The sequence below is a fragment of the Oncorhynchus gorbuscha genome, linkage group LG09, assembly GCF_021184085.1.
Source record: "Oncorhynchus gorbuscha isolate QuinsamMale2020 ecotype Even-year linkage group LG09, OgorEven_v1.0, whole genome shotgun sequence".
Classification (NCBI taxonomy): domain Eukaryota; kingdom Metazoa; phylum Chordata; class Actinopteri; order Salmoniformes; family Salmonidae; genus Oncorhynchus; species Oncorhynchus gorbuscha.
Window position 1 is genome coordinate 90,160,819 of NC_060181.1, and position 16,562 is coordinate 90,177,380.

The window sequence follows — 16,562 nt, forward strand, 5'->3', positions numbered from 1 at the left end:
GAAATTGCTCTGGACAAGCATTCTAAATGACTAAACTGCCACCACACTCCAGCAGTTTGAAACACATCACTTGGATTCTGATTAACAGTGACTGCATAGCCGTTCAGCGGTATAGAATGCAATTCCAGTAGTCTAAAAGGATAGCCACAATTTGGTAGACACTTTCAGAGTTGTAATGGACAACAAGGTGTACAATGTGACACTTGAGACAAAATGCAAGGATAATCAAAATGAAAATGCCAAACAGTCACATTTCTTTTTAATTTGCATATCAAAACAAACTTGTGCATTCCAAGAATTGAACTTATACAAAACAATTGAACAAGTAACAAAAACACTGCTTGATTTGAAAGCATTTCACAGGTGGCCAGAAGCTGAACTAAACTGACTGTCAAAAGTGTGAGTCCCTAGTTGGGCTGATCCATCACAACCACAAGTGGCTGGATGCAGGGACAGGTGACAGAGCGCTGAAGTGAGTCCCACGGGGCGAGCAACACATCCTCCTAGTCAGACTGCCAGTCAGTAGTTGTTTCCTTTCAGACTTTATGTAAAAGGGAGGGAGGGAGGGGTTGTTCTAGGGTGGAGGCTGTACAGGCTTTCTGCTTTTGTCCAATTACAATGCAACTTAGGTGTTGATTACAGTTATACAGCTAAAAGGAGATGAAAATAAAGGCAATGCTCGTGGAATGTACAGTGCATAGTGGAAGCTTGGGCTTCATGCTGTTGCTTGCTTCTCCTGTTCAATGGCTGCAAGGAAGGTGATAACAGGTTAGTTCTTAATGTTTGCTCAGCATCTCAACTTAACAGTAAAACACCAATTTCAAAGGATAATCAGCATTTGACGTAGAATAAAGCGAACATACTTTCTTTGGTGGGCAAGGGGTTTTTCTCCTGCGTTTCGGTCTTCTTCAACTTGGTCTTGTCAAAGTTGGAGACTTCCGCCAGATCTGGCTTGTCAGACATCTTTGCAGAGGATCTGGTCAAACAGCAGATGAAACTGAACAATTAGACATTTAGGTTTCAATGGAAAACAGGAAGCAAGAATTTATTCCAGATTGGCAATTATGACCAAAACCTGGTCTATGAAACCATATGGGCCTTGCACACAATTTAGCACAGCTTCCATCAATAGTTACTCTTAGTAGGCCCATACATTCAAACCCAAAATGCAGACAAAGAGCACAAGCCCCTACAGCACATGTGTTGGGGGGGGAGGATATGAAATGCTTTCATTCTCCCTGGCAGGGCAAGCAGACCACATCTAAATTCGAGTACATACAACCAGGTCCATTACTTTCCTAGATTTACAAAAGCAACGTAAAATTGCATTATTTTATGCAATTTATTCTACGAGCACGTGTTCTCATGACTGGCGACAAATCTGGAGAACAGCATTGTGCAATTCTGTGAGAGCTATCTGCAGACTAACAACCACCGCCCTGCTTGGCAGCATCGCAAGACAGGCTGAGGCTAACTAGTGGCATCGACCATCAATGGTCAGCATTTGCACATTCGCCTTGTCATATTGACATTATAGCACATCCTAAATCAAGACATGATAATATTTGTAGGCAACATTGTAGCCTACGTTAGAACATCCACACTATTGATGATTCACTCAAGACAAAAACACTTACTAGGGTACCAACTTCAAGTGATAGAACATACAATTAATTACACTATTGAATAGGACTTAAACATGTAGAAATACATTGAGCAATATATATTGATTAAGCATTTATGCTTAAGGCTGTTGCAGCGGTTGGACCATGTATAGCCTACACGACAGAACATACTACATGGCTGTGAAGTTAACCTAGTTGGTTAAACATGCTATGTAGGCCCTGCGACAATACATAATTTGTTTGCGCACTCACCGGAGGTGTATTGGATACAAAAGAGTCTCAATCCAGATGGCGCCGAACACAAGTGAAGGCGGGCTGGTCAATCAAAGTCTATTATACTCCGCAATATGCTAATTTACAGCATGACGTCACGTCCCTTCACTCTCTTGCACAACTTGGTTAGTGAAAATATATATTACGTCATCTTTACAAACAAGAGAGAGAGCACAAATAATAGTTGTGGTTTTATTTGTTTATCGTATTGGACAACGAATGTTTATCTCATTTGATTTAGGGCAACATTTCAGAGCATTGCTGCCAACCGAAAACCAGTCCAGTGTAAACCGGTAACTCTTCATGATTGTGTCAATAATGACATCCCGTGGATTAACACAGTATTACATCAGATGGTAACCCTGACTTCATTGGTTTGCATCAGAAACATAGTAAGACTACTAGTTGATCCCTACGTCGTTGACTACATTTTAGATAATACATTTTCCATGATCGTAAGGCACACTGGCGCTGTGACTGTCTGCGTAGTTCAAAGAGATTCCCGATACAATGTTTTGAATTTGTGATCTTTTGAAATGATTATTCATATAATAAAATAATGAGTCATAACAATTTCTGAAAATGTTGTCTTTATTGTCACAATTTTTGAAAATTATGTCTCTATTGTCACATACCAATAGTGCCACTGACTGGCTGACCCCACAACCCAATACCCCCCCCCCCCTGTTTGGCATTAAAGCAATGAATAGAACATTTATTTACATATTGTTGATTTCAGATGTACAGAATCATCCAATCATAAAGGGATGTAAAAATAAATTGTAAAAAGGGATTGCAGTTGTTGTGTTTAACTGCTCAGTCTATTTGTGTGGGAAAGCTACCTGGTCCCTCTTGAGTCTCTGGTCTGACCTGTGCTCTACTTATTGGTGAAGTACCTGGAATACATCTGGTTGTACATCACCTGGTTGTCTAACCTGACAGCGTTCCTCAGGCACTGCCAGAACCAGGGCTCTGCGGCTGCAGTCCGGGTCCATTCCAGAACACTCTTCCCACACAGACGCCGCCGCAGACGGAGGAAATGAGAATGCTGCAGTACAGGTTCCAGGAGAACCAGCACGATCACGTCCATGTTTTCATCCAGCAGCCTCTGGTGGGCCAGGTACACAGCCATCCTGAAGGTCCCGGTCCTGACATATGCCTCGGTCAGGACAAAAACGGTCTTACGGCTCTGTCGGATGCTGTGGGTGAGGTTGTCTATCAGGGGGACCCCTGGGACCCAGTCTCTCTCCTCCAGACAGAGAGGCAGGTGTCTCTCCTGCCTCTCCTCCAGCTGCACCCGCAGGTGGTTCAGCACCCAGTCTGACACCCACAGTTCTCTGGTGTCGTAGGTAACAAAGGCATCATAGAGATTGTTTGTTGTTGCGGACCCAAAGGAATGGTAGCCCTTTAGCTTCGCCCTCAGGTAGTATAGAATATAGGAAGCATCCCAATAAAACATATGAGCTGCCATGGTGATGACCATGGTGAGCATGATCAAGGAAGTGGAGAAAGAGTAAATCAGGAAGGCATTGATGTCATTGACGCATTCTTCAATGTCAAACAGTATCACTGGTTGGCCTCTCGTTTCGGCCGGCATGTTGCAGATCAACTCAGTGGCCAGTCCGGGGATCTCTACGTCTTTGTTATCTTTAATCCACAGGATGAAGTCGAATAAGTCACAGGTACACTGGAATGGATTACCTTGCAAGGACAAGGTTTTCATGTCGTTTTCAGGGCCCGATAGGAAGGTGCTCTCGTTGACGATAGTCAGTTGGTTGTGGCTGAGGTCAAGTAATTGAAGGTTGTGAGCACCCTTAAGAAATCCATCAGAGAGTTGAGCAATCTGATTGTAGCTCAAGTCAAGCATCTGAAGTGCATTTGTGAAGTTTGAGAGATTTGCTGACATGTGATATAAAGAATTATAGCTTAGATCCAGAATATTCAGTTGTTGGAAACTTGCCAGTTTATCCCAATCAAAATGGGTGAGTAAATTATGACTAATGCATAGTTTCTGAAGGGTATACGGTAAGTTTTCATAGACTGTTGATGGAATCTTCTCAATGCTGTTGAAGGATATATCCAGATAGGTTAAATTCACCAGGTGTTTAAAAAGTCTGTTGTATGAGCCATCCCTCTCTTTCCATAATGTGGCCAACAAATTGTGTTGAAATTGAAGCTCTTTCAAAGATGCGCTTGTCATCTGCTTAGTTGTTAATGTAAAAATGTTATTGTTTGACATATTCAGTACTTTCAAAGCCGGTAGATTTGTCAAGAAATTTAAATTATGTGTCACACCTGACACTTCAAAATAGTGGCTGTTGTAGCTTAGGTCTAAAACTTGTAGTTTGTGTAATTCCTTAAATGCGTTGTTATAGGCCAGGTCAATCTTGTTAAAGGACAGGTCCAGATATGTTAGGGCTGGTAACGTTGTGAACTCTGTCCCGTTCAGTGCTGCAGAAAATCCATTTCTTGATAGGTTCAGACATGCAATGTCACCATAGCCCTCAAATTGCTTTGGAGAAATAAAGAAGATATTATTTGAACTAAGGACCAGCACTCGACCAGAGTCAAAGCACTCTTGCTTCACAAGGCCGTGTTTTAACTCAAAGGAAAAATCCATTGAATGTGAATAGTGACTAGTGAGAGGTGACTTGTTCAGCTCCGACTTTGAATTGCTTCCTAAGACACGGCCTGGTGAATCGCTCACTGAAACTGGATACAGCCTATTTTCTGCCAGGTATATTAGTTTCAAGTGTGAGAATTTTCTGAATATGGTAGAATTAGAGCGAACAATGAAATTAATTCCCATGTTTAACGCTGACAGATTTTTTAGATGATGGAGAGGGCTGAGAGTATCTGACTGGATTTCTTTAAAAACATAACCTGCTATATGTAATGTTCTAAGTGACAATAATTTAGAAAACTGTCTTGAAAGCAGTAGGGTGTCAGGGTAGGCTAACAAATCATAATTGAATGAAAAATCCATAACTTCTAGCTTTGGTAGATAGCTAAAAAACGTTCCTTCAGTCATAGCCTTAGACAAGAAATTATAAGAGAGGAACAGTTGTTTAAGATTGTTTAAACTCTCAAACCAGGAGTTCTTGATGAAACTGAGTGAGTTCCCTGCTAGGTGCAGTGTCTGTAACTCTGTAAGGCCATGAAATGCATGAGGATGAATATCTAGGAAAATATTGGGACAGGGGACACACGGAAATGGAGCATTGGAGCATCGTGGACAGTTTCCCTGTAATTCAAGGGTTTTCAGATGGGTTAGTCCATAGAAATCATCCTTATCAATATACTGTATCTTGTTAGATTCAAGCCATAATGTTTTTAAAGAGCTGGGAAGTTCTTTTGGAACTTGAGTTAAATTATTAAAGGCCAATGTCAAAACTTCTAAGTTAATCAATGCTGAGAATGTGCCGTTTCTTATAGTAAAATTATTCTCACAAGGATTCCAGTAGAAGCAGTTTTTGGATAAAAAGAGCTCCTTCACATGTGTTATACCAGAGAGGTAGCTCATATTCAAGAAATTGATTTTGTTATTGTCCAGCATGAGTATTTCCAGGCTGAGTGGGAGGTTTTGTGGAATTTCAATTAGGCCATTTCCATTAAGCCTTAGGTCCTGCAGGTTTGTCAGATTTTGGAAGGAACCTTCGGCAATGTGACTGATGTGGTTTTTGTTGACCCAGTTGAGATTGAGAATGGTCAGGTTCTCCAGGTTAGAAAATGATTCATGAGATACATTCTGGATGTTGTTTTCTGATAGGTCCAGCACAGTCACATTCCTGGTGATGCCATCAGGTACCTTTCTCAGTCGACGCTCCTCACAATTGAAGATGATGTCATCTGTGGTTTTAGTAGTATTGACCACCTTAATGTCACATGGAAACTGCCATGGCATCCATAAGGTACATGAGGTATTTATGACCAGGAAGTGACACAGGAACAATGATGCCAACTGTAACCAGCAGGTGGTAGCAGCCTGGAAATATAAAGTACAAAAGTGTGAGGATGGAAATATAATGACAGATTAATGAAAGACTAATGATTCATGATGAGATGTCTAACTAACGTGGAGTCAGAGGAGGCTGGTTGGAGGAGCTATAGAGGATGGGCTCATATTAATGGCTGAAATGGAATAAATGGAATGTCTGCCAGCCTCCTCTGTGTGGAGTAGACCAACAAGTAGCCTAAGATGTACTCTTAAGGAGCATACCATTACTCCTTGAAATCCAAGGACCTTATAAGGTATTATATTTTCAGAGGTAGACTGGCTCTAGTCGAAAAAACAGCCATATACTCCATCTAAAAGTGAATCAATTATCAATTGCGATACAGGTCTAGATACAGTTGAAGTCAGATGTTTACATACACCTTAGCCAAATACATTTAAACTCAGTTTTTTAACAATTCCTGACATTTAACCCTAGTAAAAATTCCCTGTCGTAGGTCAGTTAGGATCACCACTTTATTTTAAGAATGTGAAATGTCAGAATAATAGTAGAGAGAATGATTTATTTCAGCTTTTATTTCACATTCCCATTGGGTCAGAAGTTTACATACACTCAGTTAGTATTTGAAAGCATAGCCTATAATTAAAAAAAAACTTGTGTCAAACGTTTCTGGTAGCCTTCTACAAGCTTCCCACAATAATTTGGGTGAAATTTGACCCATTCCTCCTGACAGAGCTGGTGTAACCAAGTCAGGTTTGTTGGCCACCTTGCTCGCACACACTTTTTCAGTTCTGCCCACAAATGTTCTATTGGATTGAGGTCAGGGCTTTGTGATGGCCACTCCAATACCTGGACTTTGTTGTCCTTAAAAACTTCTTATGGCTGCAGGGGCAGTATTGAGTAGCTTGGATGAAAGGTGCCCAGAGCTGCCCAGAGGAAACGGCCTGCTCCTCAGTCCCAGTTGCTAATATGTGCATATTATTATTAGTATTGGATAGAAAACTGTTTGAATGATGTCTGTGAGTATAACAGAACTCATATGGCAGGCAAAATCCTGAGAAGGAATCCAAACAGGAAGTGGGAAATCTGCGGGTTGGTCGATTTTCAACCCAGCCCATATTGAATACACAGTGGGATATGGATCAAGTTGCACTTCCTAGGGCTTCCACAAGACGTCAACAGTCTTTAGAAACTTGAATGAGGCATCTACTGTGTTGTGGAGCCGGATGGGAACTCTTTGAGTCAGTGGTTTGGCAGAGAGCCAAGTCTTGGTCAGGCGCATTTCACATGATAGCGACCTGCGTTCCATGGATTTTCCTACAAAAATAGGAATTCTCCGGTTTGAATGTTATTAAAGATTTAGGATAACAACATCCTAAAGATTGATTCTATACTAAGTTTGACAAGTTTCTTTCACCTGTAATATAACTTTTTGAAGTTTTCGTCCAACATTCGGCTGGACCTGCACGGGTGTTTGGATTTATGTACTAAACGCGCTAACAAAAGTAGCTACTTGGACATAAATAATGGACATTATCGAACAAATCAAGCATTTATTGTGGAACTGTGATTCTTGGGAGTGCATTCTGATGAAGATCATCAAAGGTAAGGGAATATTTATAATGTGATTTCTGATTTCTATTGACTCCAACATGGTGGATAGATATATATTTTGTCTGAGCGCTGTCTCAGATTATTGCATGGTTTGCTTTTTCCGTAAATTTAAAAATAATTCTGACACAGCGGTTGCATTAAATGGGAGGTATATTTCCATGTCTAAGAATTGTATTTTCATCAACATTTATAATGAGTATTTCTGTAAAATGATGTGGTTCTCTGCAATATCACCAAATATTTTTGGAACTAGTGAACGTAACGCGCCAATGTATACTGAGATGTTTTTATATAAACATGCACTTTATCAAACAAAACATAAATTTATTGTGTAACATGAAGTCCTATGAGTGTCATCTGATGAAAATCATCAAAGGGTAGTGATTCATTTTATCTCTATTTGTGCTTTTTGTGACTCCTCTCTTTGGCTGGAAAAATGGCTGGGTTTTTCTGTGAGTTTGTGGTCACCTAACATAATCGTTTGTGGTGCTTTCGCTGTAAAGCCTATTTGAAATGGGACACTGTAGTGGGATTAACAACAATATTACCTTTAAAATGGTAGAATATACATGTATGTTTGAGGAATTTTAATTATGAGATTTCTGTTGTTTTGAATTTGGTGCCCTGCACTTTCACTGGCTGTTGTCATATCGATCCCGTTAACGGGATTGCAGCCCTAAGAAGATTTAAGCCATTTTGCCACAACTTTGGAAGTATGCTTGGGGTCATTGTCCATTTGGAAGACTCATTTGCAACCAAGCTTTAACTTCCTGACTGATGTCTTGAGATGTTGCTTCAATTTATCCATGTAATTTTCCACTCTCATGATGCCATCTATTTTGGGAAGTGCACCAGTCCCTTCTTTAGCAAAGCACCCCCACAACAAGATGCTGCCACCCCCGTGTTTCACTGTTGGGATGGTTTTCTTTGGCTTGCAAGCCTCCCCCTTTTCCTCCAAACATAACAATGGGCATTAGGGCCAAACAGTTCTATTATTGTTTCATCGGACCAGAGGACATTTTTCCAAAAAGTACCTTCTTTGTCACCATGTACAGTTGCAAACTGTAGTCTGTCTTTTTTATGGCAGTTTTGGAATGGCTTCTTTCTTGCTGAGTAGCCTTTCAGGTTATGTCGATATAGGACTCGTTTTACTGTGGATATAGATACATTTGTACCTGTTTCCTCCAGCATCTTCTCAAGGTCCTTTGCTCTTGTTCTGGAATTGATTTGCACTTTTCGCACCAAAGTACTTTCATCTCTAGGAGACAGAACGAGTATCCTTCCTGAGCGGTGTCACGCCCTGACCATAGAGATGCTTTTTATTCTCTATTTTGGTTAGGCCAGGTTGTGACTAGGGTGGGTGTTCTATGTTCTTTTTTCTATGTTTTTGTATTTCTTTGTTTTTGGCCGGGTATGGTTCTCAATCAAGGACAGCTGTCTGTCGTTGTCTCTGATTGAGAACATGGGTTTTGTGGGTACTTATTTTCTGTTTAGTGTGTTTTGCACCTGACGGAGCTGTTTCGGTTGTTTCTTTTGTTGCTTGTATTTAGTGTTCAGTTTATTAAAATAATGACGATCACTTACCACGCTGCATCTTGGTCCTCAACTTCTCCTTCCAACAGCCGATACAGAACTACCCACCACCAAAGGACCAAGCAGCGTGGTGAGGAGCAGCAGAGCTATCTGGAGAAATGGACATGGGAGGAGATACTGGAAGGCAAGGGACCCTGGGCACAGGCTGGGGAGTATCTCCGTCCACAGGAGGAACTGGAGGCAGCTAAGGCTGAGCGGAAACACTACGAGGAGTTGGCATGGCTGGTAAGGAAGCCCGAGAGTCAGCCCCAAAAATGTCTTGGGTGGGAGGGGCACACGGTGAGTGTGGCAGAGTCAGGAGTCAGACCTGAGCCAAGGATGGAACCAGAGCCGGTCATGGTGAAATTGAGTGACGGAAGCGAGGGAGAGACAGTGAAGGAGTTAATGGGGAGATCGGATGAGAGAGTAATGAGGAAGTTACTGTGTTGGTGCATGAGGCACGACATCCGCCCGACGGAGCGTGTCTGGGATTTGATGTCACCTGAGTCAGCTCTCTATACTCGTCCTGAGGTGTGTGCTTGCCATCTGGTGAAGACTGTGCCAGCCCCACGCACCAGTCCTCCTGTGCGCCTCCCTAGCCCTGCACGTCCTGTGTCAGCTCGGCGCTACAGCTCTGCAAGATGTGCTTACCATGGCGGGCATCATACTGGTCAGGCATCGTGTTATGCGGTGGGGCGCACGGTGTCTCCAGTACGTGTTCTTAGCCCGGTGCATTACATCCCAGCTCCCCGCATCTGCCGGGTGAAAATCACCATCCAGCCAGGACGGGTTGTGCAGGCCCTTAGTTCGAGACGTCCAGTGCGCCTCCATGGTCCGGTCTATCCTGTGCCTCCTCCAAGGACCAGGCTGTCTCTCCATCACCTTCTTCCAGAGTCTCCCTCCAGCCCAGAGCTGTCGGAGTCTCCCGCCTGTCCGGCGCTGCCGGAGCCTCCCGTCTGTCCTGCGCTGCCAGAGCCTACCGCCTGTCCTGCGCTGCCAGAGCCTCCCGCCTGTCCTGCGCTGCCAGAGCCTCCCTTCACTCCGGCGCTGCCAGAGCCGCCCTTCACTCCAGAGCTGCCAGAATCGCAGCCCCTCAGTCCAGAGGCGCCCCTCAGTCCAGTGGCGCCCTCTACGAGGGTCTTCAGTCCAGGGCCCGCTGCGAGGGTCCCCGCTCCAGAGGTACTGTCACGCCCTGACCATAGAGAGGCTTTTTGTTCTCTATTTTGGTTAGGCCAGGGTGTGACTAGGGTGGGCTTTCTATGTTCTTTTTTCTATGTTTTTGTATTTCTTTGTTTTTGGCCGGGTATGGTTCTCAATCAGGGACAGCTGTCTGTCGTTGTCTCTGATTGAGAACCATACTTAGGTAGCTCTTGCCCACATGGGTTTTGTGGGTAGTTATTTTCTGATTAGTGTGTTTTGCACCTGACGGAGCTGTTTTGGGTTGTTTCTTTTGTTCCTTGTTGCATTTAGTGTTCAGTTGATTCAAATAATGATGAACACTTACCACCCTGCATCTTGGTCCTCACCTTCTTCCACCAACGGTCGTTACAAGCGGTGTGACGGCTGCGTGGTCCCATGGTGTTCATACTTAGCTGCAAAATCTGGACCCCTACAAATCAGCTGGGCTAGACAATCTGGACCCTCTCTTTCTTAACTTCTTGGATATAGGGGGCGCTCTTTTAATTTATGGATAAAAAAACGTTCCCGTTTTAAACAAGATATTTTGTCACGAAAAGATGCTCGACTATGCATACAATCGACAGCTTTGGAAAGAAAACGCTCTGAAGTTTCCAAATCTGCAACGATATTATCTGTGAGTGCCACAGAACTGATGCTACAGGCGAAACCAAGATGACATTTCAAACAGGAAATGCCCCAGATTTTGAAGGCGCTTTGTTCCAATGTCTCCTTATATGGCTGTGAATGCGCAAGGAATGAGCCTACACTTTCTGTCGTTTCCCCAAGGTGTCTATAGCATTGTGACGTATTTGTAGGCATATCATTGGAAGATTGACCATAAGAGACTACATTTACCAGGTGCTCCGGTTGGTGTCCTCCGTTGCAATTATTCCGTAATCTCCAGCTGCGTCTATTTTACCATTTGCTTCAGAGGAGAAACCAAACTGCCACGAATGACTTCTCATCGAATAGATATGTGAAAAACACCTTGAGAATTGATTCTAAACAACGTTTGCCATGTTTCTGTCGATATTATGGAGTTAATTTGGAAAAAAAGTTTGGCGTTGTAATGACTGAATTTTCGTTTTTTTCTTAGCCAAACGTGATGAACAAAACGGAGTGATTTCTCCTACACAAATAATATTTTTGGAAAAACTGAACATTTGCTATCTAACTGAGAGTCTCCTCATTGAAAACATCCGAAAGTTCTTCAAAGGTAAATGATTTTATTTGAATGATTTTCTTGTTTTTGTGAAAATGTTGCATGCTGAATGCCAGGCTTAATGCTATGCTAGCTATCAATGCTTGTGTAGCTATGGTTGAAAAGCATATTTTGAAAATCTGAGATGACAGTGTTGTTAACAAAAGGCTAAGCTTGTGAGCCAATATATTTATTTCATTTCATTTGCGATTTTCATGAATAGTTAACGTTGCGTTATGGTAATGAGCTTGAGGCTACAATTACGCTCCCGGATACGGGATTGCTCGACGCAACAGGTGAAATTATCTGCCGAAATTGTTGCATCCCCTATTACTAGCCTCTTCAAACACTCTTTTGTATCGTCTGAGGTTACCAAAGCTTTCCCATTTGGAAAGCTGCCGCGGTCACCCCCCTCTTCAAAGGGGGAGACACTCTAGACCCAAACTGCTACAGACCTATATCTATCCTACCCTGCATCTCTAAGGTCTTTGAAAGCCAAGTTAACAAACAGATTACTGACCATTTTGAATCACATTGTATCTTCTCCGCTATGCAATCTGGTTTCCGAGCTGGTCATGGGTGCACCTCAGCCACGCTCAAGGTCCTTAAAACGATATCATAACCGCCATCGATAAGAGACATTACTGTGCAGCTGTATTCATCGACCTGGCCAAGGCTTTCAACTCTGTCAATCACCACATTCTTATTGGCAGACTCAACAGCCTTGGATTCTCAAATGATTGCCTCGCCTGGTTCACCAACTATTTCTCTGATCTCAGTGTGTCAAATCGGAGGGCCTGTTGTCCGAACCTCTGGCAATCTCTATGGGGGTGCCACAGGGTTCAATTCTCAGGCCGACTCTCTTCTCTGTATACATCAATGATGTCGCTCTTGCTGCTGGTGATTCTCTAATCCACCTCTATGCAGACGACAACATTCTGTATACTTCTGGCCCTTCTTTAGACACTGTATTAACTTCTTGCGTCGAGCAATCCCTTATTCGGGAGCGTAATCATAGCCTCAAGCTCATTACCATAACGCAACGTTAACTATTCATGAAAATCGCAAATGAAATGAAATAAATATATTCACTCACAAGCTTAGCCTTTTGTTAACAACACTGTCATCTCAGATTTTCAAAATATGCTTTTCAACCATAGCTACACAATTATTTGTGTAAGATTATTGATAGCTAGCATAGCATTAAGCCTAGCATTCAGCAGGCAACATTTTCACAAAAACAAGAAAAGCATTCAAATCAAATCATTTACCTTTGAAGAACTTTCGGATGTTTTCAATGAGGAGACTCTCAGTCAGTCATTACAACACCAAACTTTTTTCCAAATTAACTCCATAATATCGACAGAAACATGGCAAACGTTGTTTAGAATCAATTCTCAAGGTGTTTTTCACATATCTATTCGATGATAAATCATTCGTGGCAGTTGGGTTTCTTCTCGGAAGCAAATGGAAAAATACACGCAGCTGGAGATTAGGCAATAATTGCGACGGAGGACACCAAGTGAGCACCTGGTAGATGTAGTGTAAAATGGTCAATCTTCCAATGATATGCCAACAAATACGTCACAATGCTGCAGACACCTTGGGGAAACGACAGAAAGTGTAAGCTCAGTCCTGGCGCATTCACAGCCATATAAGGAGACATTGGAACCCAGCGCCTTCAAAATCTGGGGCATTTCCTGTTTGAAATTTTATCTTGGTTTCGCCTGTAGCATCAGTTCTGTGGCACTCACAGATAATATCTTTGCAGTTTTGGAAATGTCAGAGTGTTTTCTTTCCAAAGATGTCAATTATATGCATAGTCGAGCATCTTTTCATGACAAAATATCTTGTTTAAAACGGGAACGTTTTTTTATCCAAAAATTAAAAGAGCGCCCCCTATATCGAAGAAGTTAACTAACCTCCAGACGAGCTTCAATGCCATACAACTCTCCTTCCGTGGCCTCCAACTGCTCTTAAATGCAAATAAAACTAAATGCATGCTATTCAACCGATCATTGCCCACACCTGCCCGCCCATCCAGCGTCACTACTCTGGATGGCTCTGACTTAGAATACGTGGATAACTACAAATACTTAGGTGTCTGGCTAGACTGTAAACTCTCCTTCCAGACTCACATTAAGCATCTCCAATCAAAAATTAAATCTAGAATCGGCTTCCTACTTCGCAAACAAAGCTTCCTTCACTCATGCTGCCATCCTACCGATCCTTGACTTCGGCGATGTCATCTATAAAATAGCCTCCAACACTCTACTCAGCAAACTGGTTGTAGTCTATCACAGTGCCATCCGTTTTGTGACCAAAGCCCCATATACTACCCACCACTGCGACTTGTACGCTCTCGTTGGCTGGCCTTCGCTTCATACTCGTCGCCAAACCCACTGGCTACAGGTTATCTACAAGTCTCTGCTAGGTAAATCCCCGCCCTATCTCAGCTCGCTGGTCACCATAGCAGCACCCACTCGTAGCACGCACTCCAGCAGGTATATCGCCCTGGTCTCCCCCAAAGCCAATTCCTCCTTTGGTCGTCTTTCCGTCCAGTTCTCTGCTGCCACTGACTGGAACGAACTAAAAAAATCACTGAAGCTGGAGATTCCCATCTCCGTCACTAACGTTAAGAACCGTCAGTCAGAGCAGCTCACAGATCACTGCACTTGTTCATAGCCCATCTGTATACAGCCCATCTATCTACCTCATTCCCATACTGTATTTATTTATTTTTCTCCTTTTGCACCACAGTATCTCTACTTGCACATCCATCTTTTGCACATCCTACCATTCCAGTGTTTAATTGCCATATTGTAATGACTTCGCCACCATGGCCTATTTATTGCCTTAACTCCCTTATTTGACCTTATTTGCACTCACTGACTTTGTTTTCTTTTTTTCTACTGTATTATTGACTGTATGTTTTGTTCATTCCGTGTGTAACTCTGTGTTGTTGTATGTGTCGAACTGCTATGCTTTATCTTGGCCAGGTCGCAGTTGCAAATGAGAACTTGTTCTCAACTAGCTTACCTGGCTAAATAAAGGTGATATAAAAAATATAAAAAAATACTTGCATACTATTGTTTGTACAGATGAATGTGGTACATTCAGGCATTTGGAAATTGCTCCCAAGGATGAACCAGACTTGTGGAGGTCTACAATTTATTTTTGAGGTCTTGGCTGATTTCTTTTGATTTTCCCATGATGTCAAGCAAAGAGGCACTGAGTTTGAAGGTAGGCCTCGAAATACATCCACAGGTACACCTCCAATTGACTCAAATTATGTCAATTAGCAGATCAGAAGCTTCTAAAGCCATGACATCCTTTTCTGGAATTTCCCAAGCTGTTTAAAGGCACAGTCAACTTAGTGTATGTAAACTTCTGACCCACTGGAATTGCGATACAGTGAATTATAAGTGAAATAATCTGTCTGTAAACAATTGTTTGAAAAATGACTTGTTTCATGCAGAAAGTAGATGTCCTAACCGACTTGCCAAAACTATAGTTTGTTAACAAGAAATTTGTGGAGTGGTTGAAAGACAAGTTTTAATGATTCCAACCTACGTGTATATAGACTTCTGACGTCAACTGTACATAACACCCTTTACTTTCATATCACATCAACATAATTTCACAAATGCATAATACACACTTACTGTAGACTGTTTTATCACAGTTTCAGCCGACAGTATTTTTCAGTGACAACATATTTCTGGTGGCCATCTTCTGTTACACACAGGTGTTCAGAGCGTGCTAGATAGCTAATTATCACAGGTGATCAGAGCATGCTAGATAGCTAATTATCACAAGTGATCAGAGCATGCTAGATAGCTAATTATCACAGGTGATCAGAGCATGCTAGATAGCTAATTATCACAGGTGACCAGAGCATGCTAGATAGCTAATTATCACAGGTGATCAGAGCGTGCTAGATAGCTAATTATCACAGGTGATCAGAGCATGCTAGATAGCTAATTATCACAGGTGATCAGAGCATGCTAGGTAGCTAATTATCACAGGTGATCAGAGCGTGCTAGATAGCTAATTAACACAGGTGATCAGAGTGTGCTAGATAGCTAATTATCACAGGTGATCAGAGCATGCTAGATAGCTAATTATCACAGGTGATCAGAGCATGCTAGATAGCTAATTATCACATGTGATCAGAGAGTGCTAGATAGCTAATTAGCACAGGTGATCAGAGCGTGCTAGATAGCTAATTATTACAGGTGATCAGAGCGTGCTAGATAGCTAATTATCACAGCTGATCAGAGCGTGCTAGATAGCTAATTATCACAGGTGATCAGAGAGTGCTAGATAGCTAATTAGCACAGGTGGTTCCTCTGTCTTCCATCTGTCTTCTGTAAACACGTGCTGTAACGTGGATATTTGGCCATGTGAGATGTTATTTCTCACATATATCAAAGTTAAGGTCCTTATGCTTCCAAAAACGTACTGCAAGCCATCCATGTTAATGGTGAGACTGAGCGTCGGGGCTCTTAACAACCCCCCCCCCCCCCCCCACCCCCACCACGGAAGATGCCTTCACCCAAGGACTCTTATGTGTAATGTAATGGAGCTGAGAGTAAAGATCAAGGGCTGGCCTACAAGCATGCATTTTATGGTCAATAGCTCAATAGCAATAGATTTGTGATGGAGGACATACTACTAATTTCCGCATACTAGTTATCTACAATATGTTTGCCTAGATAGAAATGGCATTTGTGAATGTAGCGATTGTGAAATATCACTACTTCCCCTTTAAAAAGTAATGTATTTTCTCATGTTTCATTATCAATTTTGCCACTTTCGAAAAGCAAATACCCTAAATACGCTAAATAGACACTACCTACATATATTAATAATCACTGAAATTAATCAAACTTACCATATTGTTTACCATTGATTCCTTGTGATATTTTGAAAGCCTTTCAAATAAGTTGTACCTGGTAGTTTAGTTACCAATTAGCAAAAAAGTTTAAGAAAACTGCAGAGGACTGTTTGTTTTCTTTTTGTTTCCATCAATGTAGTCCCTTGTGTAATGACTCAATTCCTCTCTACTCAAGCACACGTTGAAGTGCAACTAAAATTCCCCTTGCAGCTATAGTTAGTCAGATGTGTTCATCAAGCTGG

General features: G+C 42.1%; 2 protein-coding genes across 3 annotated transcripts; both read right to left on the reverse strand.

Annotated features, from left to right (window-relative positions):
• Positions 1-242: 242 nt before the first annotated feature.
• On the reverse strand, positions 243-2,005 carry tmsb4x (thymosin beta 4 X-linked). Of its 2 annotated transcripts, none has more exons than XM_046363867.1 (3): positions 1,878-2,005; positions 864-976; positions 243-747 (listed from the first exon to the last, which is right to left on the reverse strand). In XM_046363867.1, exons 2-3 carry the CDS (start codon positions 961-963, stop codon positions 716-718), a joined length of 132 nt encoding a protein of 43 aa, XP_046219823.1. In that variant the 5' UTR covers positions 964-976; positions 1,878-2,005; the 3' UTR covers positions 243-715. The 2 variants fall into 2 exon arrangements, with proteins under 2 accessions (XP_046219823.1, XP_046219824.1); XM_046363868.1 differs by having other exon boundaries at positions 864-997; positions 1,878-1,947.
• Positions 2,006-2,169: 164 nt separating this feature from the next.
• LOC124044252 (toll-like receptor 8) lies at positions 2,170-16,515 on the reverse strand. The gene is made up of 2 exons (XM_046363865.1): positions 16,318-16,515; positions 2,170-5,883 (listed from the first exon to the last, which is right to left on the reverse strand). The coding sequence occupies exons 1-2, from the start codon at positions 16,330-16,332 to the stop codon at positions 2,776-2,778; spliced, it is 3,123 nt and encodes a 1,040-aa protein (XP_046219821.1). The 5' UTR covers positions 16,333-16,515; the 3' UTR covers positions 2,170-2,775.
• Positions 16,516-16,562: the final 47 nt, after the last annotated feature.